We start from the raw sequence: 26143 nt of genomic DNA on the forward strand, positions 1-26143 counted from the left end.
TTTGTGGTGGTCCAGTCTAGCTAGGAAAGAGTGAAGAACATCATTATTTTTGCTGTAGAATACATGGGGGCAGTTAGAGAAGCGATGCGTATTTGCCTTGTAACCTCCAGAACTGAGCTAGTTATAAGTTTATCTATTTGATCTGAAAACATCAATAATTACCTGCGTTGGCCTCATTTTTGTTACATATGGTTGTAAAATTTGTGGTGCGCTGACATTTAAATAGCTCTTTATTTTATGGAAGGCTTTACAGGTATCATTTCCTTTTCTCTCACAGTAACACCAAGGTTTGTGTAAATTTATTTTTGTTCAATCAGGGATCAGAATGCATGGTAATATAAAAGCAAAAATACATTTTTCAGTATCCAGTCTGACTGCAGTCTAGTGGAAACTCTACAGTATTAGTTTTCATATTTAGCATTGCTTGAACATATAGTAGCATCAGGTATCAGTTGTCTGGCATCATATAGATTGAATCAGTTTGAATTGTAAGCTTTGTTCAGTCTCAAGGGAGGTTGCTACTGAATCGCATGATGGTATTTAGTTCTGGCATTCTTTTCGGGTTGTGTTAAACATTTATGTTTTGATTATATTTAACCTGATGGAAATTGGTCAACCAAGAAATAATTCCTGGAAGTGGATGGACCAAAATTGTAGTTGGAATCAACACGTTGTTGGGGCAGAAAAACTTAGATTTGGGTAGTTGCATTTCTGTTTATAAACAGATCGATTATTTTGATTTGATCAAACTTTCCTGTTTGATACACTATCTATTGTAAATTAAGTTTTTTATTGGAGAAAAAAAACAGTAGCAAAACAATAAAATAAAACCACACAAAAGCCACGAAGATTGAAGAACTACTGATCCCATTAACAAACAAGAATCTTCTCCTTTTTTATAGTTTTGGAAAATGAGTCGCTATCCTAAATCTTTGCTTCTCCGTGCCCTTCTTCATCAGCATTCACATTTGGTATTACTTAGTATGAATGTGATACATCGTTGACTTGATAGAAGAACACTAGTACTTATTTCCTGGACTTCTTTCAGGAAATAACTTAAGGAAATTGAGGAGCTATTATCAGTTTTATTAATTGCAGCAGCGCAGTGTAAGGAGTAAAACTGGTTCTCTATTGTGTTGAAGCCTATGGAAGACATTCTAGATTAAAACCATTGATCTGAACACCACTCAAAAGTAAATAGATTTCATAGAATCATAGAATCACAAGGTTGGAAACGACCTGTAAGATCATCTAGTCCAACTGTCTTCTCATCACCACTGCTACCACAAGCACTAAACCATGTCTCGTAGCTCCTCATCCAGGCACCTCTTGAACACTACCAGGGACGGCGACTCCACCACCTCCCTGGGCAGCCATTCCAGTGCCTGACCACTTTCTGAGAGGAAAAAGTATTTCCTCATGTCTAACATAAACCTTCTCTGATACAACTTGTGGCCATTTCCCTGAGTCTTGTTTGTTGCCTGGGAGAAGAGGCCAAACCCCTCCTCATCCCAGCCTCTCTTCAGGAAGTTGTAGAGTGCAATGAGGTCTCCCCTGAGCCTCCTCTTCTCCAGACTAAACAATCCCAGCTCCCTCAGCCACTCCTCATAAGACTTGTGCTCCAGACCATTCACCAGTTTCGTTGCCCTTCTCTGGACACGCTTCAGGGCCTCAATGTCTTTTTGTAGTGAGGGGCCCAAAACTGAACACAATACTCAAGGTGTGGCCTCACCAGAGTACAGGGGGACGATCACCTCCTTGCTCCTGCTGGCCACACTATTTCTAATGCAGGCCAGATGCTGTTGTCCCTCTTGGCCACCTGGGCACACTGTTGGCCCATGTTCAGCCAAGAATCAACCAACACCCCCAGGTCCCTTTCTTCTTCACGATCATCCAGCGACTCAGCCCCAAGCTGATAACGCTGCATGGAGTTATACTGGCCAAAGAGCAGGACCTGGCACTCGGCCTTGTTGAACCTCATTCCATTCACCTCAGCCCAGCGATCCAGCTTATCTAGATCCCTCTGTAGGGCCTCCCTACACTCAGGCAGATCCACACCACCTCCCAACTTGGTGTCATCTGCAAACTTACTGAGGGTGCACTCAATCCTGTCATTTAGGTCATCAATGAAGATATTAAATAAGATGGGCCCCAGTACCAACCCCTGGAGGACACCACTTGAAAAGGGTCACCAGCTGGACTCCATTTACCACTACCCATTGGGCACAGCCCTCTAGCCAGTTTCTTACCCAAAGAAGTGTATACCTGTCCAGACCACGGGCAGCCAGTTTCCCCAGAAGAATCCTGTGAGAGACTGTGTCAAAGGCTTTGCTGAAGTCTAGGTAGGCTACATCAACAGCCTTTCCCTCATCTACCAGTCTGGTCACCCAGTTGTAGAAGGAAATGAGGTTGGTCAAGCACGATCTGCCTTTCATGAACCCGTGCTGCTAGGCCTGATCCCCTGGATGCCATGCACGTACCGTGTGATTTTTAACATAATCTTTTGAACTGCTCATCTTTTCAGCAAGATTTTACTAACTCTCTTTCCAAGTAGACTTGAACATTGAGCATTACAGCGAGGATTTAATTTTCAACTGATGCTATGAGATTGCTGTCATTAAAATACCATCCAAAATTATCATCCAACTTCCTGTTGTGTACCTTTATTTGATTTTTAAAATGTCATGGTAACAGGATATTCTTCTACAAATTACAAAAGCGATTTAATTAAGAGTGTTTCACATGTCAGATAAGGTTTTGTCACCAATAAGGGAACCTTAGTGGTAATGATTATTGGTTAGAAATGGCCTCATGCTTCTTTTTACTAATGGAAAACTGCTCTTGTGATGCAAAGAACGTTCGCAGTCAGTTGAGGAAAACTTGTGTTGTTTGGTGATTTTAAAAAAAAAAAAAAAAGCTTAAAGGAATTTGTTGTAATAGAGATGGGAAATAAGAGAAAAGCTTTTAAGCCTTTTCCTGAATGTTTAAACAGTTTGTAGCTCTTACTGATGTAATTTTGATTCTTTACTTCAGTGATTCTACTGCAAGTCTTATGTTCAGGGTAGGCATAGACAAGGTTCTTTGACAGCTGGATGCTTGTGCTTGGTTACTGCTGGCATTTCAGATGACAGTAAAAGGACTTCTCTCCGTAAATATGCAGTTTTTCACTTTATGTGAATTATGAGCTAAGTTTAATTTCTTCAGCTCCTTCAGTTTTGGTCACAAGCTGAAACTCAGCCTTATTTCCTGTCTCCACTAATCCATGAAACATTTAGGAGGAATGCATTGCAATCCCAGTGGTCTTCTCACTTTGAGCTGATAATCACACATTAGTTCTTCTCACAAGTTGGTAATGCTAACATGCCAGACTCCTGTGTGGAGTTCATTATTTGAAATGTTAATTGTTTTGGGTGACTAAATCAATTCTTTCATCTCATTCAAGAGTGTAGCTCTAGTCCATTAGACATACTCCAGGTGAGATTCTTTGCACAGGCAGGATCCTCTTTATTCTGTAGCGCTTACTCAGTTTTCTTCTTTAGCCAAAGGTACTGAGGGAAATGACGGAGAGAAAGGAGATATGTAACTCTCAGGTTTTTGTTTTAATTTTTTTTTTAAGTGGGAGAAACTCTTGTGGGTAAGTGTACTGTTTCTGAGACTCAGTATTTACATTGTGTCTTCAACTGTTGAGTTTATTTCTTAGTGGGTTTAGTACTCTTCAGTTTGTCTTTGTTTTCCTAATCTTCTGTTCACTTGCTTTCTCTTACGAATCTCATCTTCTGCTCCTCCAACTCTTTACAAAAAATACCTAACAAATTGTACTTTCCTGCTTCCTTCTAGCAAAGATCCTAAGAAGGGTCTTAGCATGTATTTAGAACATTGGCTTGGACTTTATTTTCTGGTTTTTGCATGCTTTCAGAATAACTCTTTGTTCCATTGAGAAGATGAAGGGCAGTGTTTGCCTGAAAAAAAATTTAATGAAGCTCCTAACAGAGCTATTATTCATTTTAGAAACCAGTTGCTGTGGTTGCCATAGTAATAACAAGCCCTTTATTAAAGCTTTTTTTTTCCTATATGTTCTGCCTGCATTATAATGTGCGGTTGGGGGAGCTACAGTTCCATGAAGCTGTGATCTTGAAAGAATTTTCCAGCTTTGTATAGTTAAATTATCCAAGGAATTTGTGTTATAGGGACATAAAACATGTAAATCTAGTTTATCATATCTATTGTGAAATTGTTCATGCAGGCCATTGCTTCATGTAGCCGATTACAGTAACCTCAGTGAAATAACAGCTGTATCAAAAATGAATAATGCACATAGGGAAGTTTAGAACTCCTTTAATATCTCATGATTTATTTTATTTATCTATTTGTAACTGGTAGAATGATGAACATGTAGTTCCAAGAGAAATACTTGCAGGCTTTGTTGTTTCCCTATATGTTTGTTAGTTGTGATGGGTTGTAGCTGCATTAATAGTTCCTGGGGTTAGAAAGCCTGTAAAGGGTGTGTTTTCTTTGTATTATGCCCTGTGAAATATTTATGGAATATGAAGAATCTTTACATAAGCTACTCTAAAAGCATAGTGTCATAAGATTTCCTTTAGAGTAATTGCTCTAAACATTTTCAACTTCAGAGAGAACAAGTATGTGCTTGAATGTATTGTACTACCAGATAAAAACATTTTTTTCTAAAATGAAATTAATTATGCCAATTTGAGACATTTATATAAAGTGTTATTATCCCTTCATAATAAGACCTCCAATCTCAGCAGTGTTTCTGCAAATTAAATGCTGTCTCATAGGCAGAAGTGCCAGTTGCATAGTGGTAGCAAATGGAGAGGTTTTTTTTGGTGTAAAGTTTGTGGGGTTTTATAAATGTATTGATTGGTCACAGAATTATGTAAAATGATGGGTCAGCTCAAAGAGAAAGCACTAATTGGGCTTCACAGTGTTGCTTCAGAAAATGAAGAGAGTGAGACAGTTTTCATGAAGAGTTTTACAAATATTGCTCTCATTTCAACTCTGAACCAGTAGGTTAAACTTATTTCTGTGCTTGCATCTTTAGCACATTGTCATGACTGTGGTGAAAGTTTTTTGCAGCTGCTCGTTTTGGAGATAATAAAATAAGTTACTTCAGTATTCTGGAATTTTGAGAAAATGTTGATTTTATTGAAGCAAGGATATTTTGCAGTGCTATTTTAATTGAAAATACATGCCTGATTTGTAGGTGGCATTAAAGCTCTGAAGAAATCCTGTGCTGGGAAGCATGTTTTCAGCTCATAACTGTGACAACTAATTCCCTGGCAAGTCTATATGGGAAAGGAGTTAGTATAATGACAATAAATTGAAATTATGCTTTGAATAGGGATAATCTAACCTTTCAACCAATGACAAATAATTTAATGCTTAATTAGATACTAAACAGAGAACAAGTTTCTAATATAAGTACATTTCCTTGGTGCCCTGCAAGTGTTGGTTGAGGATGGATTTCTTCTAATACCTTGATTTGAAGGGTTGCTAACTGTGAGGTGTATGTGCACAGTCATACAGGCTTTTTACAAGATATGAATTTCCAAGTTTGAGAGCTACACCTTCACATCTGTGCTGCTATACTGCTGTACTCAAGACAACAAAAAGTAATGATTAAAATCTGAAGTTATACTGTTGCTTTTTGGAATTTGTTTGATAAGGGAAAGCTTAACATCAAGCCAGTATTTATTAATTTTATTCTAGGTACTGTATGTAATTTCCCTTCCTTTAGGTATTGTTTAACCCTTTGTCCGTGTAGTTACCTTTTATTCTTTTAAAATGCTACTGAAATACTCTCTGGTAATGGTCTAAACGTAATTATATTCCAATTACAGTTTTGAAGCTTGCTGTACTGTAAAATCTTAATTTTGAAAAGCATTTTATAATGTGCTGTTACTGAGAAAACCAAGACCTGATGACACTTGTTTCTGAGCAGAATTGTTTCTCTAAGTTATGGAGAGATTAATTTCTTGATGAAGTCAGGCTGCCCATGTAAAGGGGTGAAAATGTTGAGATGTGAAGCCATAAATGAATATTGAAAGCTAAGTTGAGATAGATGCACTTGCTAAAGTTAAGTCCTTTGATATTAATATGGGTTGGTGTTCTAGTATTACTAAAATGAGGAGAGGGGAAAAAAAAAAAAAAGCTAAAATGTTGAGGACTAACTAAGAATGAAATAGCTGGAGTATTTTGGTAGGCTGGAGGTTCCAGCTGTGCCATCTGACTTTGTCTTTCAGTTTGCCTGCTTTTTCTTAACACGTTATTTTTGGTGTCCTTACATTAGTTGGAATTCATTCTTGTTATTTTTGCACCGTTTGCTGACATTCATCCTTCTGTTTTGTGAATCAGTTGGAATAATGTCATACTTGGGGGAGAGGGAGATATTTTTCAGGAAAGGAAGGAAGTGAAAATTTTGGTGGATGGTTTGGAGGGGAAGCAGCTTCACCATGGAGACAGCTGGCACAGGTTAGAAAAGCAGCGCTTCACTTTTTCAGCCTTTTTGTATGTTTGCTTCCAGATACGTGCTATCTGTAGTATAAGCAGCTATGAACTCTCAAGTATTTTTGAAACTGAGATGTGTCCCAGGGTACTGAGCTTCTGAGGCCATCAAGAGCCACGTAGCTCTGGTGACACTGCTGAATGCTGGACGCTGGAGCATGCATAGAATATTTGCTGTATGTCAGAAAGGGTTCAGCATGGGATGTCAGGGGAGCTAATATCTTGACTTTAATTGTGTCAAGGCTGTTTATAAGAACAACATCTTAACTGTTTTCTAACAGTGCTTTTCTAGTTTCTTCTTTGGACATGGAAACACATTCTTGTCAGATGTCTAAATGAATGGCTTTTTTCTTTGCATAAGACCTTCTTGGAGTTATTTGCCTTGAGTTGTGCTTCTGACTTCGTTTATTTTTGAGTTTCTTTTGTGTTCTTGATCAATTAATTTCTAACAGTGTGCTCCCTTGAATGATCTGTGTATTACGTATTGGCCAGTATGAAACTTGTGTATTTTAAAAAGCAGTAATTTTATCATTTATTATAGTTAGAATGCAACTTCAGTTGTATTATTAGCTTCACTACTTATATATTACTTCAGATGGATTTTCTGTTTCAAGGTATTATAGAATATGAGAGTACTTAGCACTGCTAGTTGGGAAAGTCTTCAACAAGAGACAAGGGAGGGAAAAAAGAAGAACCAAGTGTTTAAAAGAAAAGCTAACGCAACCTGGATCAAAATATTGTGGCGAAGTGCCATCTTACAGACTGGAACATAGTATTTTAGTTCTGAGATAAAAACATAATGATCATAATGATTTCATACTTCTTAGCTTGTTTTTTAATGGAGACTCACAGATCTTAAGTTGAGTATGAATGCAGGCACTTCAATTACATGTTATCATTTGAAATTACAAAATGATCTAATGGGAAATTTTTAAGGATAAAGCACATCTTCTACATGTGTTTCAAATAAAGCATGCGTGTAATTCATGTATTTTAACAGTGCTGTTAGAACCTAGCTTCACTGCCAATTTTTCATCTAAAATGGTATTTTGTATATATGCTCTGGTTTGTTCTTACTTTTCTTGTTACCTGAGGCGTGTTTATTGTATACTGCAATAACCGTGTTAAGACTGAGTGGCTTTAGAGTATCTTTTTTTTTCCCCTTGCTTTTGTTGAGAAGGACAGGCTTTCTCTTTTATTCTTTCTTCCTTTTTTTTTTTTTCTCTCCTTCTGTTTGGATGGTGTTGAACCTTCAAGGGAAAGCATAATGTGAATTGATGCTTTAGCAATTGCGATGCACAGGAGTCAGACTGTATGCTTTTTGGGTAATAAGCATGAAAGCTTACTGCTACACCTGATAAGAATTCATGCATAATCTCTTTCAGTTGTAATGTGTGCTATTTGTCAGTTGGAGAATGCTTGTTGAGCTTGCTGTAATGAAAAATTACAACCAGACTTTTATACATTGTTGGAATAACCTGAGATTCTGGAATTTTGGAAGACTGTAAAATATAACAGCAGCCATTGTTTGCACAAAAATGGGGTTATTACATACCAAGGGCTAATGGTGTATGATGAAACTAACTTAAATCTCTATTGTGCAATCATCTGTCTAACATCCTGTACTGAAAGCAATTACCATACCACTTATGGAAGCAAAAACAGAAATAAAAGCCTTGAGAGAAATTCAGAAGGATTTTGTATGACATGACAACAAAGTAGAGATTATTAATTTTAAGATAATAAAGATTATGAAATGCAAGAAAACAGTCTCCAAAAAAGCAAATAAGGGGAGTAGAACAGCGTGTCAGTCCTGTCAGTGCAGGGAAACACTGCTAGAAAAGTTTGAGAGAAACACCTTGCAGAATATTTAAAGCTAGCAGGTGATTGTTTTCCCAAATATGTTTGGAGAAGGAACATAGCCAAACGTTTTGTAGGCCCAGCAGACAACCCAGGTGTAAAGGAGCACCCAGAGAGGAAAATGCTGTGGCAGAGGACCATAAACAGTTATGTTCAGCGTGGAAGGACGTGGGCAGCTTTTTGCCCCTACGCTGTGGAGCACTATTCCAAGGATCTGTTTCAAATTAAGTGCTGTGCTGTAAACTGGAAGTGTGTGGCCCTTCTTGTATGTTTTTTTCCCACTTCGAGAAAGAGCAAGACCTTTTAAAATCAGTATCATACGGTATGCATGTTATTGTTTGGAACTGTAAGACAAAGCTCTCCTTACTTGAAGGAAATCTGCGTTCATTGCAGAATAGTGTCAGGAACAAAACTGATTTCTCTTAAAACTTGTTGAGATATAACACTGTTTTTCCTTTCTCTTTAAGGAATGTTATTTCAGTGAGGGCTACAAGCATTTATTTATTTTTATTCTTGAAGCAGATGTTTCATTTGAAGATGTGTAATATTTTTAACTCTTAAAACTATTCTTGCGTGGTTCTGAACATACAAGGAAAGCTCAGCTGTATTGGAATTTCTATTTATAGTCTTACTCAAATAAGCAGTATTTCAATTCATGGTTTGCATGGTTCCAATCTTTGGTCTTAAATGAGTTACCTAACAGTATGTGGTATATTTGTCGTGGGTTATTTGTCACTGATTTCATATGCTCTGCACTATCTCATTCTGACAGTAGACTTACCTTTTTTTTTTTTTTTTTTCCTTGCTTTTGCTTGTATTTTTTAATTTTTATATATTTTTTACTTCTTTGCATTGTTTGCAAAAATTGTTTACATTCTTTGCAATTGTGGGATTGTTTTTAGAGATTGGTACCCATTTTTGTGCTGGGTTTTTAGATTTCTACTGGAATTGAAATAAAGTTAGGAAGGAGAAAAAATAGTAATGTGAAGTATTAGAGAGCTTAATGCAATAGAGTGAGAATGAGAAATTGCATAAAAACAACAAATACAGTTTCACAGTTGCAGCCTACTTTCTATTTACTATATGTGCTATGCTTATTACTTATTAGTAAATAGTGTGTTGTATCAGTAGATAAACTTGAAGCTTTAGCAAAATGATTTTGTGAAAAAGCTGTAAATTAATGCACAGGATCTGTTTCCTTTCAGTCAGCCCACCAGTAACACAAATAAGTTATAAGAGGTGAAACAAATGTATTCATGAATACTGCACAAGGACTGGTGGAGTGGTATGATGATGCACAGTTGGAGACCACCTGCTTTTGAAGACTTCAGGCTTTTATTATTCAACTAACGCTGGAGCTTATTATTATGTGCCAAGATAGAGAGGAAATGCACGTGTGATTTTTAGATGTTGTATTTAGTTAAGGCAGATTTTCTCTTTTTATTCATAAAGTGCACAGAATACCATACTTCTCATATCGTTTATATTTGCCTACCTTGCCTCTGCTTGCTCTGACAGATTTTCTGCCCTTTTGGCTTTCAGATGAAAATGGCTGGCAACACTGTTACTTAGGGTTTTCTGCTTAGTAGCTCAGGGATTTGCTTGATACCAAAGCCTGGTCAGAATAAAAACTTGTTGTAGATGTGTTGAACACTTGTCTGAAGCCCCAAGCTGCTGACTGTGCCTGGGTTTGAGACTGAGCTAATTCACTAGGACATGAAGAGCTGCTGGATGTGATGTGAGAAACTGCTGAACAAAACAACCACTGTGTGAGAGTATGACAGAAATTGTAACTAGTACCACATGGGGATGGTCCTTCATGAATAATTTAGGGCGAATTATGTGAGAAATATCCAAACAATGCCATTACTTGGAGGGGAACAGTGAGTTGCTTTGCTGGTTTTGTAACATTGTCCTTTCCTATGCCTGGGTGACCATGGCAGAAATAACAGACTTAGGTAAGGTATAGTGAAACTGGGACTGCTGGGTGATGAAGTAATTGATGTAGTATGTTAATTTAAGACAAGTCTGAGTTAGAGAAGGGTAAAGTAGAAGGATGATTATATCAAGTAATAGCAAAAGGGGTAAGATAAGCAATCATTTGACTAGGTATTCTTGGGTAGTACCTATTGGCCATCTTGTACTGATGATAAAACCAAACCTGTTAAGACCATACTGTGTGAATCAAACTTGCTTTGGCTGTCAGGAGGACTTTCGTGTGGTGTTTCTTCGCTGATAATGGAACACTGGGCTGGATGTGTTGAGAATCCTGGAATTAATGTGTTAGTGCCTGTTCCAGGCCTGTTGTGGCAATCTTGACTTCTTTGAGGGTAGAGAGGCCTTGCTGGGAGGTCTTGACAAATTAAAGGGCTGGGCAATTGCCAACTGTATGAAGTTTAATGAGAGCAAGTGCCAAGTTCTGTATCTGAAACAGGACAACCCGAGGTGTATGTATAAGCTGGGGAATGAGAGACTGGAAAGCAGCCCTGCAGAAAGAGATTTGGGGGGGGGTTCTGGTTGATGACGAATTAAGAGCCAGCAGTGTGCCCTGGCAGCCCAAAGGGCCAACCGGACCCAGGGGTGCAGCAGGCAAGAGGAGGGCTTGTCCTGCTCTGCTCTGCACTGTGCGGCCTCATCTCCTGCACTGAGTGCAGTGTGGGTGCCACAGCTTCAGAGGGACATAAAGCATAATTAGAGAGTCCAAAGGAGGGATATGAAGATGGGGAAGGGTCTGGAGGACAAGGGTGTGTGAGGAGTGGCTGAGGTCGCTGTGTTTGCTCAGCCCAGAGCAGAGGAGCTGAGGAGAGGCCTGATGGCGGCTGCAGCTCCTGACAGGGAGCGGAGGGGCAGCGCTGAGCTCTGCTCTGTGTGACAGCGACAGGGCCCGAGGGAATGGTATGGAGCTGTGGCAGGGAGAAAAGGGGTTAGGGAAAGGATCTGCACCAGAGGGCACTGGGCACTGAACAGGCTGCCCAAGGCAGTGGGCACGGCCTGGAGCAGCTGGAGTTTGAGGAGTGTTCGGATGTTGCTCTCAGATGAAGGGTCTGATTTCTTGGGTGGTCCTTTGTGGAGCCAGGAGTGGTGGTACTCAGGGGTCCCTTCCAACTTGTTCTATGATTCTGTGATTCACACTGAAATGAGATGGGTATTGAATTGTATGTAAATCAGATTAATAATTCTATCTTCTGCTTGCTTAAGCAAAATTAACAAAACTGATAAGATCTTAAACTGTAGAATAGGAATTTACAGTTTGCCTTTTAATCTTGATCTTCATGCCAGACACCTGTTACGAAGGTGGGTGTTTCTGTTCTTTGGAATGCAAAGGCTTTGTTTTAACTTGGGCTTACTGGATAGATTTCTGTATATGGCCAAAGATCAAAATCTTCTGAAGATGATCTCTTAATACCACCATAATGTAATAATTTCTTTGTTGAATTATTTTTGTACTTTTCTGCTTCCTACCAACTCTTCCCTGTGTCTGCCCCTTCAAAAAAAAATTAGTTCCTCAGTGCTAATCCTGGAGAAACAAAAAGCCTGCTCCAAATGGTAAGGTACTCAGACTTCTGTTTTAAAATGGCTGCTTGCTTTTCATCTTCTCCTGATTTTTATTTTTATTTTTAATTCCTTCAATAGTCCATCTGCTTTTCTTTGCAGCTATACTTAATGAAGCTTGTTCCTGTCCAGCTGTGCTCTGTATCACAGTCTTGCTGTGTGTCATGACAGAGCTGTTGGTGTGCTTTTTTTGTTTGATTTTCTTCCCTATCTTGTGCATTCTTGGGTTTTCTTCAGAATCCATCTGTGGCTGTTTTCCCATGGTTCATGACATCCAGTAGTCTTTTCCTTTAAAACTATTTAACATCAGCCCTTGTCTTAAATATTATCTTTAAATGTATGATCCTGAGTACTGCTACGGGAAATTTAGTATCAGCATTCATGAATCACTTCTTATTGGAGAAATTAATTTGCTTATTTTACGTGTGTGTGTGTGTGTGTGTATGTTTCCCTTTGAATCCTTTGTTTTCAGTGACAGCGTGCTTCCAGTATAGTTGCTGTGCTACCTGTGATGTAATGCGTTCAACTTGCACTTTACCCTCTCAATCAGTGTTGATAGTCTGTTTAAGTTCTGCTTTCATTGTTACTTTAGCAGTCTCACACCGTAACTCCAGTAGTATCACTTTTTTTTTGCCGTTTCTGCTCTTTTGCTCATCCCATAGTTTTCCAGTGCCAATAAAATCCTATATATGAAGAGCAAGGGAAGAGTTTGCTGAGATTCCTTGGGGCTTTATAAAAAGCATGCTTTTGGGTTTCTTCTACCCATTTGTATTTGCTGTTCAGAAGTACGGTGTGCTTCTGAAGGCATATGATGATTCTGCTTATGTTTAGCTTCAACTCCCTCTCCTTTTCCTGATTTTGATACAACGTATACACTTTGTATGTATTTATTTCAGTAAGCCGTGGAAGAATAATGCGTTTCTATTGTAAGTTGCCAAGTGGACAAAACCCCCTAAATTCCTGTTTTTTTTTTTGTTCTTTTTTTTTTTATAGATCAGAGGGAGAAGTAATAGAAACAATAGTTTTACTCAATAACTCTCAAGCTGATGGTTAAAAATGAATTTTATATTGTAGTATAAGGAAACTACTAAGATGAAATTCTTTTCTAGGTTGAGACAAATCTTTTTAAAACAAAATACATTCAAAGAATAATCATGTTTACAATCACATTCACATTTGATTACTTTCTTTCAAAAAATTATTGGTAAACAAAAAGATGTGGCAGCAAAATTGCCCATGATGCAAAGTTACCTTAGAATTAAATTTATTAATAGGAGATTGAAAAGAACCCTTTCAAAAAAAAAAAAAAAAAAAAAAGCCAACAACAAAAGCCAACAACAATAACAAAAAAAAATAAAACAAAAAACAAAAAACAACACAAAACCCTCAAGATAAAACTTTTTGGTGAGACATTATTGCAAAATGTACAGAATTAAATAAAGATAATGAAGCTTTGTGAGGGGAGAACACCACCAAACAAACCAGCCTGCAAAATCTGTTGTCTAGACTTCAGTTTTAGAAGCTCTGCCAGTAATGTGGTATTTAAGTTCTTTACAGAGAGTGGTGAGGTGCTGGAACAGGCTGCCCAGAGAGGTTGTGGATGCCCCATCCCTGGAGGTGTTCAAGGCCAGGTTGGATGGGGCTCTGGGCAGCCTGGCCTAGTATTAAATGTGGAGGTTGGTGGCCCTGCATGTGGCAGGGGGGTTGGAGATTCATGATCCTTGAGGTCCCTTCCAACCTGAGCCATTATGATATTTCAGTGTTAGTGATAAAAAACAGCCAAGCTGGAGAAAGGTGGTATGACATCGGGAATAACTCATTGAGCTGAATCTTTTGTGTCTTTAATAGCTCTGGTGTATTTAAGTGTTGTCGATATACTGACTTTTTACGTTATTTTGTCATTGTGAAACTGAGTAGGATTTTATTTTTCCGATTGTAGTTTTTGTTACAGCCTTTAGATTATAGAAAGGCAGGAAACATTTGGACTTCTTGTATTTGTTTTTTCCTTCCAATGCATATTCTTGTTCATGTTGATGCATAAGTATAAAGGGGTACAAAAATCACCAGGTGAGCTCAGGAATTTGGGCCTCAGCATTTAACGGATGCTGAAGATACTTTTCTGTGGCTGAAGAATCTTTAGCTTGTTGGAAGTCAAATAAGTCACTTCATATTTGGTGTATTGTTATACTTTTGATATTTGATATTCAAGTCTTTGGTTTGCACAAGGTTGGAATTTATCTTTAGTGATGCTTGATCTGCTATTCCTAAATTGTTACCTATTTTGCTGGTTGTACATAATATAACTCTAAATAAAGTTTGTATTGATAGTAAAAAACAAAAACAACAAAAACAAAACACCTTGATTTATGTGTTCTTGCTTTAACAAAGTATCACCTTGTTCTCCCTGAATTTTTTCTTCTATTATAAAGATATAAATTTGTTACTTTAAAAACAAAACTACAGAATACACTCAGTGGACAAGTTCTTATTGTAATTACTTTGTTCTCTGCTTTTTTTATTTAAAAACTTAGTTGAAGTACAGAATCTGGAAAACATTCACTGGAATATAGATAGTGAATTTAAAAATACAGAACTAATTGGAATGAGCATATTAAAAGAAATGCATGACTTTTATTAACACGCCAAAGAACACAGAATAATTTGAACTTGTTTTTACCCTAATTTTCTGTTCCAAGTAAGAAGAGCTACTATCTGAAGTAGATACCTAAAGAATGTTGTTTCATAGGGACACTTTAAGGCATCTTTTGTCTTTACATTATCAATGATTCTTCTATAACTTTTTTCTTCCACAATAACCAGATTTAAGAAAAAATGTGTGAAATCTCACAGATTGCTTTAGATGGCTGTGCTGTCTGATAAAGAGATTTTGAGAGAGGAATACAGGATGCAGAATGAAAACATAACGAACTGAATTCCAACATGCAAACATAAAGAACATTCTGCTTATGTAACTGCAAATCTCATTTTTAATTAGGATCTGTGTAAGTTATTATGCAATAAAGCTGAATCTGTCTTGCATATTAATATATGGCAAGTATATTTAAAAGAAAAAAACAACAACTGGGCAGTAATTCAAAAAGCTACCTCATCACACAGTGCCTGTTATCACAGTTATCCCTATGGGAAGTAATTATCCACTGTCTTAACTCTTTAGAATTGCCATATAATTTGATTTCATTGAACTTCATAAGAAGACATAATAATAACAGCTTTTTACTAATTTGAATATATCTGTGTATATTGATAGTCATTTTTTTTTAGTTATCATAAAATACTTTTCTTTTAATAGAAGAATTACGGAAATTGAGTTGGTCTGGAATTCCCAAACGAGTTCGTCCCATAGCATGGAAGCTTCTTTCAGTAAGTTGTACTTTTGTCTTTTTGTTTAGCAGTAATGGCTTTCTTCAAGAATTGCAAATATTTTTGCCTGTGTTGTAATCCATCAGTAATACTTGAAAGCATTGTCTTGTTGCTGAACTGTAATAAAAATTCTGTTCTTTGCTCAATTAGAAGATAAATTGGTCAAAGTGAAAGGAGGAGAATGAGAAGTAGTAATAAATCATGCCAGCTGTGTACTTTTATTTTCAGCCTGGCTTTCTGTGAAAGCAGGACTTATGTGATAAGTAGCCTCTTTCAACCAGATTTGAGCCAACATTGGAGACCTGAAAGACAAGTGAATGCCTACAGTTTTCTTGAAAATAGGTGTGCAGTGAGGAAGCAAAGGTTATCTGTGTCCCATGGAAGGCTTTCATCTGGCTTGACATTACAGTAGGTACTAGACTCTTCACAGGAAGGATTAGCTTTGTATTGAGGAAAAGCTGTGAAAGGAGCTTGGGTTTGGCTGTTTTTTTTTTTGTTTGTTTGTTTGTTTTACATTAGTTTAAGCTGAGCAAATCCAAACAGCTGCGATCAGTTACCTTGTAGCATTGGATCTCCTCCTCTTGGTCTTGAGTCAATTTCAGGGAGCCAAGCTGCTCGAAAAGCTGATCACTTGTTTGCTTTTGGCTCGCTGAGTGCTCCCTCAGAACCTCATCTGGGGTTCCTCACTGGAGGTGGGAGGAGTTTGGAAGTGCAGTAGCTTGGGTGCAGATTGAAATACCATGGAGCAGCACACTTGAGTGCTTCAGATAAGGCAGCATAGGGGAGCTTATGGGAACCTGGGGTTTGTTGGGTTTGGTGTTGCAGAAGCAAACCTTTTTATTTCACTGTTTGCGCTATATTTATAAAGGGCTCTGTTGCGAAAATACTGTGTATTCCTGGCAGGAATATTTCTGGTATCAGTCTTTTCAGCTATAAAACTTGTCAGAGTAAGTGCTTGTTCGTGTTAGCTGTTTCTTTGTACAAGGCTGAGAGAACTTGCAAAAATGTTTGTATTAAAGAGAAGCAAAAATCTCGTGCTGTCTGCTCTCTGGAGACTGTGAAAGACACTTTATCAGCAAATCTTCATGCATTTAAGAACTCTTTAAAATTCTGAGTTATATACACAACAGTTTAACACTATTGAATTTTTCAGAGAGTAGACTTAAATAGCTTTACTTTTTATAGAATAAATTCAGCAGGGAACGTGAAGTATTTACTTCACATTGAGTTTGATTTCCAGTGACTGAAAGAGTCTGTCTTGCTAATGAGTTCCACTAAATTTGCAGCTTAGTTCCACTGATTCTAAATGTAGATGCAGCTTCTTAATGGCAAATAGTCAGTGCTAACTGAGATGAAGTGGGCAATGTACAATATATTTTACTTCTGCTTCTAAAGTTGTCCAACATTAGATGATTTTACTTTATTTTTTAAAATTTAGGATGTCTATTGTGAAGTATTCAGTCAAAAATTTACAACTAACTCAAAATTGACTTTGAAGCCTGATAAGCTGAGGCCAAAGAGTAGGTTAAGTTTCGAATAATAACGTTAAAATATTTGATTGAAACATTTTTTCAAGGAGAAAGATATGAAAATCAATATAGTGCTGGAAAGCCACTGCTATCACGTTTACTGTTAACAGTTTGTAAATTTACATGATTTATTTCAAAAGCATAAGAAAAAAAAAAGAAAAAACAGGCATCGTGTCCCTAAAGAACAAGTAGAATTGTTCAGGCCCAGTGTTCTTTTGAATACAGCTATGGCTGCCTTTGGAAGGAATTTGATAGATAAACCCTCTACTAATTTATGCCCCGATGATATTTTGCCATCCTTACCAGCTTTTAAAAATAAAACTTAATTTTGTAAAGTGAATGGGAAACAGGATGTGTCCTACTGAAAGATGACTTCAGTCTTTAAAACAGAGTAATGGCAAAAAGTCTGCTGACAAAATATTGGTATCCTTGAAACAATCGCATTTGATCTCGCAAATGAATTCTTTTCTAATAGAGCTAAGATATCCTACAGGAAAAAAAAAAATCAAACTGTAGAGAATACAAGTGAGGCAGAATTCAATATTTAACTAAGTTCAGAGCACTGGGACAGGATATTAAATGTCAGTCTGAATCTTGAGGCAAAAGTTAAGCAGATGCAATTTAAAAATAGCTAGAATCAGATGCAAGTCAGTACATCTTAAAAGAAGTGGTTTTGCTAAAGCAAGTGTGTGTTAAGCTATCTAGAAAGTAATACTTGTACTTAATTTCTTGTCATCTTATGAGAAGGAATTATAATACACAGCATATTTTTAGTTATTATAGTACGGAGATATTTACATAAGCGATTGATACTCTAGTGTGTGGGTTTTAATTTTCCTGGTTTTGGCAGAACAATGTAGAAGTGGGATTTGATGTTGGATTGGTGGAGGAGAGTAACGAAATTCAAGTATTTATCCTCAGTGTGTTTGATTCTATTGTAGAATCAAAAATTCTAGCGTATTACATTTACCCTAAATCCATTTTTACTTGTCATGTTAAAGACTGACTAAGAAAGTTGTTTTGGTAGCTAAATGCATAGCATCGAATTAGTAACTTGTACTGGCTGTGGCACACTGTTTAAGTACAAGCACGTGCTGCAGTTCTAACATCATAGAATGGCTTGGAATGGAACTTTAAACGCTGACTTTAAACCCTGCTGCGTGGGCTGGCTGCCACCCACCAGCTCAGGATGCCAGGGCCCACCAAACATGGCCTTGGGTGCCTCCAAGGATGGGGCAGCCACAGCTTCTCTGTGATTTCTCTGAATGTTCTGTGATGTTATGAGGATTTAATTTATTATTATTTTTAATAAGAAAACTCTTGGTTGAAAAAAAAAAAAAAAAAACACAAAAAAACCCTGCTTCCTTTGTTTTACTGATTACTACTAGTATGATGATGCCTGAAAATGTGAAAGGAGAATTTTTGTAATAGTGGCAAGAAACAATTTAACTTGATGTGAATAGCAGATATTAACCTTTTTTTCTTGGGTGGCTAGATCTCTATTAAAGCCATTTATGTTTACAGTGATTCTTTTCCAAAGTGTATTTTTCAAGCCTGCTATGTATGTAAGGTATGAATTGACTTTCTTTTTTTTGCCATGTTATGTTTGAAATCAAGCTACACACGGGAAAACATTAGCTATTCTTGAATGCTGAAGAAACCTTTCGGCAGGTAGTAACATGAATAATGATGCTTCTAGTATATTCAGTTTATGTAATAAGAACATTTAATAGCAATGGTAGTTCCTTTCTTAAAGTGATGACATGGTAATTTGAGACTGTTTTGAAGTGGCAATATGTGGAGAGTCTAGAAATAGAGATCAGACTGGACAGAAGAAAATGAGAATGGATTTTCGTGGGAGAATGGTTTCTTCAAGTAGATTGGAAATGAGTTCATTGAAGGACAATTCAGATATACAGTTACATTAAGTACTACATATTAACTGCATATCTGACATACAGCTTCCTTAGCATGATTGTGCCTTGTGAAAAATAATGTTTATAAACTACTTTTAAGAAACAACTAAGGCAGTATGTACTAATGAGCTTCAGATCCAAGAGTCCAGTTTGTGCTGAAACTTTTCATAACCTCTTTGGATGAAATGAAAACTTGAAATTATTATTTCAGTAACTGAAACAGAGAGTTAAAGTAGCTAGAATATTTGAGGCTTTTTAGTAAATATACCATTATATGATTTTAACTATAATTTAAACAAGTATATTTCTAAATGTATGTCATTCATACTTCAAAGCCACTCAGGTATGCATTTTATTGAAAAATTGAATAAAATTCCTGAAATAAGGGCCACGTGGGGATGCAGAACTTAATGAACTCAAGTAGCTTCACATTTCTCTGAAATTGTTTTGAACTTTTTTTATTTGGAAGGCAAGCGTCTTGGAATTCTTGATGAGAAACTGCTTGGAAAGATGAAAGACTTGAAATGTATTATTAAAAAAAAATGTTTTTTTTTTCTGCAAGGTCTTGGTTTCTGAACTTTTGTATTCAGTTACAATGATTAGAAAACTGATTTCCTGAGGTATTATTCAGACCAAAATAGGATTGCATTGTACTACATTTGTTCATTAGCTTTCCTGTTGCATATAATCAAATGCTAACTGTCCTTTTTCTGAAGCACAGAGTAAGATCTTTTTCATTTCTTTTTTTATTTTTCAGGGTTATCTTCCTGCAAATGTGGACCGAAGAGAAAGCACTTTGCAAAGAAAACGAAAAGAGTATTTTGCATTTGTTGAACAATACTATGACTCCAGAAATGATGAGAGTCATCAAGATACCTATAGACAGGTAAAACATCTACTGAATTACCTCTTACCTACGTTAAATCTGTTAAGGAGCTTGAAGAGATAGTAAATTTCAAAAACAATTGTTTGTATTTATTTCCTTAAGCTTACTTGATAATCAACTGGTGTAATCAATTACTTTCCTAAATTTTGGAAGCTAAATTAAGTCTTTCTCAAAATATGAAATATTTTGGTTTGATTATTAAAATAGTAGATTTCTTATAATGTAGCTTTTGTCATGCCATGCTATGTGGCTATACCATTTATTCTGTACAATTTAAGAGGAATAGAGATTTCCTCTGGCCCTCCTTCAAATGGCTGAGAAGATAGTGCAATCCTGACTGTTCCTTACTGGCTCCATATTCCTGCTTAAGAAGTTGAAACTGCACGATAAGTAATTAGCATAAGAGTGTCCAAATTTTTTGCTTCCCCAGATAAGTAAAATAACTTCTCTTCAAGTTTTGTATTAAAATAAATGATTTGCGTCACAAAGTACTGACTTAAGCAGTCAACCTTACCTTAGACTTCGTTAGGGCAGATTAAATGTGTGTACAGTAGTCAGTTGCACGTGGCTTTACACATATGTTGTTAGGCATAGTTACACTGAGGCAAGGAGCATTGATGATATAACTGTAGTTTGGAAACAATCAGCTTTGGTGTAAGGATCTTCAAGTGTGAAAGGAAATAGTGGTTTCCTTTTTTTTTTTTTTCCAATTAATAGTTTAAATTAATAATGACTTAAATATTTGGTCCTATAGCTTTGAACTATGTTATTTCTAGAATAATAATACAGTGGCATTATAACTAATAGTGTAAATTGTATGATTGTCTATTTTTTTTGTTATTTAAAAAGTGTGCTGTTGGCTCTTTTTACAGTATTCTTGCTTCTGTCTAATTAGATTCATATAGATATCCCGCGCATGAGTCCTGAAGTTCTAAGACTTCAGCCCAAAGTAACAGAGGTAAGAATTATGTCTGAATAATGTGAGTTTCAGGTAACTCTTTTAATGAATTTGATATCACATATATGTGTTTGGAACTAATTCATAGCGTGGTTCCTGTTTGTCTGTGTATCTGTCAAAATCCTGTAAGGTTTGGAAGCTCTTATAAATTATTCTACTTAAGAAATCTCTTATCTTTGAGTTTAGGAAAATTATTGTGAATTTGACATTTTATGGAAATAACTCATTATTAGATAGATCTTCCTTTTAAAATTAATTTTATTATTTTTATGGCAGTTGTGTAGATTGTAGGAGAGGGTTATTGGAGGGTGCCAAGCGGAATGTTGATGCTTGAGGGAGGAGCAGGAGTTTTTCACAAAGAATTTTTCACACAGAGGGTGGTGACACTGGAACAGGTTACCCAAGGAGGTTGTGGATGCCCCATCCCTGGAGGCATTCAGGGCCAGGCTGGATGTGGCTCTGGGCAGCCTGGTCTGGTGGTTGGTGACCCTGCACATAGCAGGGGGTTGAAATTAGATGATCACTGTGGTCCTTTTCAAGCCTGGCCATTCTATGATTCTCTGAGTAGCACCCCTTGAAAGAGGAGGAGAGGGTTGTTGAAGGTCTTCTCACATATAATTTGATCAAGTCTGCTGGACTTCTCTGTTATGAATACTTTATTGTAAAGATTGGTGACTCTAGGTGTAGGTTTAATTAATGTGAATAGTCAAAATTCAGTAGTCTATAATTTTATATATTTTCAATTCTGGTATTGTCTCTAATTGAATTAGGCTGAAATGGATGGTATATGCCTATTTCCCTTCTATGCTTGCATTATTTGGGAGAAGTAATTTTGAGGAAACAAGATTGAAAATTACTTCATAAAATTTTCTTTACTTCTTTTATTGGTTATTTAAAGAGAAATAAAAAGCAAATTCATAGACCTTTCATGATTAAAGCTTTGGGGGTTTTGAAGTTCCTTTGGGGTGGCAAAACCCACAAGAAATTCAGAAATCTGCATTTAAGCTAATGGATTCTTCTTCTTATGTATATGAATACAGTTCTTAATGTTATCAAGAATGAAAGTTAAATTGAAAAGAGAATAATTGGTTGGTAATGACATCTCCTGAGATGTGGTGGTTCATACTAGAAAAGTAATTCCAGTTTCTGTTGCTGGTTTGGAAATCAAGAAGGAAACCTTTTGGGAAAGTGACTTTTTTTAATGAGTGTTATTTGAACACAGTGATGAACACTGTATAGAAACTTAAATCAGGCTGCCTTTAAGGTATTCAGTGCTCATTTTTTGTGATTCAAAGCAGTAAATGAAACTTCATGAAAATGAGTAGGAAATTGAAAACACTATTTTAGTGCATATTTGTTGAATTTCTGATTAGATGCATTTGGGGATATTAAATCTGGTATGCCAATTAGTAAGTGATCCCTGCTGCTCAATAATTTACTGTTTCAAAAAAATTAATAACCCTCCCTTTACCTTAGTTTTCATATCTGGATTTTTAAGATGCTGTGAAATCCAGGGATGTCTCAGTTTGAAGTGCAATCTGTATTTGTTATCTGTTTCTGAGGAAAGGGAAGGGGATGTTGGTATTGTAAATTAGAAATTGTTTGACTTAACTTGCCTTCTTGAAAAGCACTGCTCTTATCATTTCTGCCATGAGTATTTTGATAGTTATCTACTGATTTTTTTTTTCTCGTTATTTGTATATTTTTTAATCTCACTACATAAAAGTAAGAATTTATAGCTAAGTAATAAGAATCTTGGCTAATGAGAGCAAGGGAATATTTTTGAGAATGCACAATTGAATACCTCTTTTTCTGCCTGATCTTTTCCTCAAAACTGAAACTAGAACAAGCGAAAAAAAAATATCTTAATGTCACTTCCCACTTGTGTTTTAAGTTGGTTGGTTCCCAGCACAATTCTTAATTAATCTCTTACAGTCTCAGTGATTTTATTTTAGATGTAGCTGTAACGAATCAGCTGTGAACTGCATTAGGGCTTTTGTTTCATTACCCACAAAAGCTTTTCACTTCTGTTGCTGTTGCCCATTTTCATTGTTCTGTGGATTTACAGCACTTTGCTCTTGTGTGTGCCAGGGAAACTAGGAGCTGGCAGGGTAAGGAAAGTTGATTCTGAATGTATGTGGCAGGAGGGTGGATGTTGATGCTTGGAACTGGCTTTCAAAGGGAAAAGTACAAACATGCTCCAGTTTCAGGTAACACATATGGAAGCCTGTAATGGATCTTTCAAACACCTGGATGTGAGTCAGATGTGCCTAATCATTTCCTTACCTGAAATGACTGTAAAAGGGATTTGAAGATAAAGGTTAAGTTTTATTTAAATCCAAACTAGAGTAATTCAATTCTTAAGCTAACAGATGCTTCAAGTGAGATTGAAACAGAAACGTAGGCTTCATAAACTAAACTTTCTCTCTTTATTGTGTCCATTCTGGGCACATCTCTCAGTGTGAGCAATCACTGATTTCTGGGTTTGCAGCAAACTCTACTCACTCTCCTCAGGGTCTTTACAAATTCTCTTCCTATTTATTAGTACTGTGGCCTGCTATTAAAACTGATGTAGTCCTTTTGCTTGGTGACCTCTCATGCCTCTGCTCTGCTTCCTGCCTGTCTGCACCCTTTTTTTTTTTTTTTTAAATCAGATTTTCTCTATGAAGAGCAGATTTTCTCTTTGTTTCACAAGATTGTCCTTGATTGAGTGCTGATAATTAGGGCAGAGCGTGTTGCGGCTTTCACAGTGCTACTCATTTGCAGCCTTCTGAAGGAACGTACTGTTTTCAGATGTGAACAGTTAGGAGGAGATACTGTGTCTCAGACCTAAGTTACAGTGGACGTAAATTCTATGATTGTGTATGCTGTGGCCATTGGAGCTTTTCCTAAGAAAAAAGGTGGTTCAAGGAATTTAGGGGCTGAGGTTATGTGATAAAGAGCTGTCTTATTTCTACATTTCCTGATTATTTTTTATTTTCTGATGTTTTATTAACTGGTATATGTGCTTCTGAAGTCTAAAACTCAGTGCTGCAGTATTAAGCAAGCATAGCTATTAAGGACTTAATTTTTGTCATGTTATTAAAAAATTCTAATTATATTAAATACTTCTTTCTGTTACTTAACAAGTAGGTTATTACATTGAGAAAATACTAGTTTCAAAGGGATATATGATCATGAAAGGATGATTTAATATTTCTATGTAATGAAGAGGAATTTTGTATCACTGGAAAAGCTCCAGTGAGTAATTGCTGCTCTATTGTAACTGAATTACATGCAAGTCTGGTATTAACATATACTAATACCCTGAAAATGCTTTTTTTAAAAGTAACTTAGAAACATAATTAATGTTGGCAGTTAATAATGAATGTAATTGTTGATGTGTGCTTTTATATATGTGTTACTATATTTGTAACTTTGTGACATCAGGTCTGTCGTTTAAACAAGTGTCTTGTTTAAAATGTGCTCACCACTTGGTAAATTATCTGAGAGTTTCTTTAACTCTTTTTCAGATCTTTGAAAGAATTTTGTTTATCTGGGCTATCCGTCACCCAGCCAGTGGATATGTTCAGGGCATAAATGATCTTGTTACTCCTTTTTTCGTAGTCTTCGTTTGTGAATATATAGGTAAGATTTATCATAATACTGAATTACGAATTGGAACTGGTTTTTGGAACAGCACATCTGTCTTGGTATGAATAATATTTTGGAATAGTTAATCAAGGCGTAATTAGAGACGTGCATTTTATTGTAAGTATTTTTGTTATAAATCTGTACGATTCTTTTAGATATATACTGAGAAGTGATCAGATTTTGTGTGAATACTCAGTGGAGTTCAGGATTCTTTCAGATATTTGTCAAAAAAAAACCAACCCAAAACCAACAACAAACCACGACCCCTAAAAAGGTAACCAACTAATCAAAAAGCACTGTAGAAGCTGCAGGCAGAGGAGTTGTCTTTTGTCAGATCTGGAAGTTTGCAAAAGGACAGTCCAGCACTTGCTGTCATCTTTATTTCTTAACTGCAGAGCTGGTTAAGAAGTGCCCCTTTCCCCTTTCTCTTGATCCTTTCTTTTTCTGTGATGGTTTAATTCTCTGTCTCTCTCTAATTCATGCATGTCCAACCCACTAGGTTTATGTTTTTGTTGCTCTCTTTTTTTTGTTTTAATGAAAGATATTAAAAATACAGTTGCTTTACTTATACATTAGCTATATTTTTTTTATATGCTGCTCAAGACAATTTCTCTTCACTCAATGTATCCCAGGCAAGCCAAAAAGTTGGATGCCCCTCTTCTGATTCATATGTTTTTGTAACAGTTTTAGATTTGATATACTGAATAATCTGATGTCGAGAAAAGAAAATCTCCCAAAACATTTCCCTTGCTTCCTCCACCTGGTCCTTTGCAAAACAAAACAAAAACAAAACAAAAACAAAACAAAAAAACACAACCCAACCAACGAAAAAGAACAAACTTGTCAAACAAGGAAAACTTTATTGAGTGGCAGGGAAATGAAACTAGAGAACCTAATGAAATGGATCTGTGGCTGAAGGAGTGGCAAACTGGACCTGGGGATTGAAAATTAAGGCAGCAGTAATGAAATTTTGTTATTTAAGAACTCCACTTTTGTAGGGTTCAGAGTACTGATACCAGTGGTAGCATAAACAGTTGCATTTCTGTTGACTGTATGGCTGTATATGTAATATTTTTTCAGATTTGTTACGTAGGAAACCAATTAAATGCTCATCTCTAGCACGTTATTCATGTCTTACATCTGTGGATTAGTATTTAAATCTTCATGAACATTAAATTTATTGTTCATCATTAGCAGTAATTCAGTTGACATTTCAGAATAGTTTGTTAACAATTTGAATACTACAACACATAAAAGGTAAGGTTGAATGGAAAAAAAAAAAGCTTGAATTAAAACTGTTTTCCTTCTGTTTCTATTTGTCATACGCACCTATCATATCAGTGCTTATATATAAATGAGCAACATGTTGTCTTGCTACTTCAGTGAGACTGTGTACAGTGGATTCTTCATCTTCTGCCGTCTGCCCACAAGGTACCCATTGGTGTCTTAATCCAGATTGATTAGATTTAATGAAGGACAGTTTATCCTTGAGTGGATGAAAGGCTACTCATTTACTCATTTGTGTGGCAACACCTCTTGCATTGTTCATTTCTTATTTCATAGGGGGACATTTCATTGCTAAGCAACTAATGAGAACTACTGCTGCTTATTCCCTAATCATCTCTTAAGCAGGGTAGGGGCCCACTCCTGAGAGTAGTTGCAGTTTCTGCCTTTTCCTCCCTCATTTGACAGAAAATGGAAACGTTCTTAATGATCCTAGAACAGTAGGATCTCTAGTAGGCTTTAGGGTTGTTAATTGAAATAAGAAGCTCAAATGAGATGTGATTAGAGAATTGATATTCCATGTTAAATAGACCATTTAATTAATATAGTAAATAAATTTGTCTTTACCACCAACTTACGTTTGGAGACCCTGGTGATTGTAAATGTATTTGCCAGCTTG

At 36.4% G+C, this 26143-nt stretch overlaps 1 protein-coding gene across 3 annotated transcripts in view; it reads left to right on the forward strand.

Annotated features, from left to right (window-relative positions):
* Positions 1-26143, forward strand: part of TBC1D22A (TBC1 domain family member 22A) — a 156854-nt gene that overhangs the window by 11967 nt on the left and 118744 nt on the right. For all 3 annotated transcript variants that reach the window (XR_002119311.3, XR_002119318.3, XM_085217753.1), the window contains exons 5-8: positions 15248-15318; positions 19521-19649; positions 20545-20607; positions 24120-24234. Coding sequence is in view for 1 of the 3 variants with exons in the window: in XM_085217753.1 (XP_085073879.1) it covers positions 15248-15318; positions 19521-19649; positions 20545-20607; positions 24120-24234 (378 nt within the window). In the remaining 2 variants the exon portion in view is untranslated. The remainder of the gene's footprint in view (positions 1-15247; positions 15319-19520; positions 19650-20544; positions 20608-24119; positions 24235-26143) is intronic.

Source organism: Meleagris gallopavo, chromosome 1, assembly GCF_905368555.1.
Source record: "Meleagris gallopavo chromosome 1, MGAL_WU_HG_1.1, whole genome shotgun sequence".
In the NCBI taxonomy this organism is placed as follows: domain Eukaryota; kingdom Metazoa; phylum Chordata; class Aves; order Galliformes; family Phasianidae; genus Meleagris; species Meleagris gallopavo.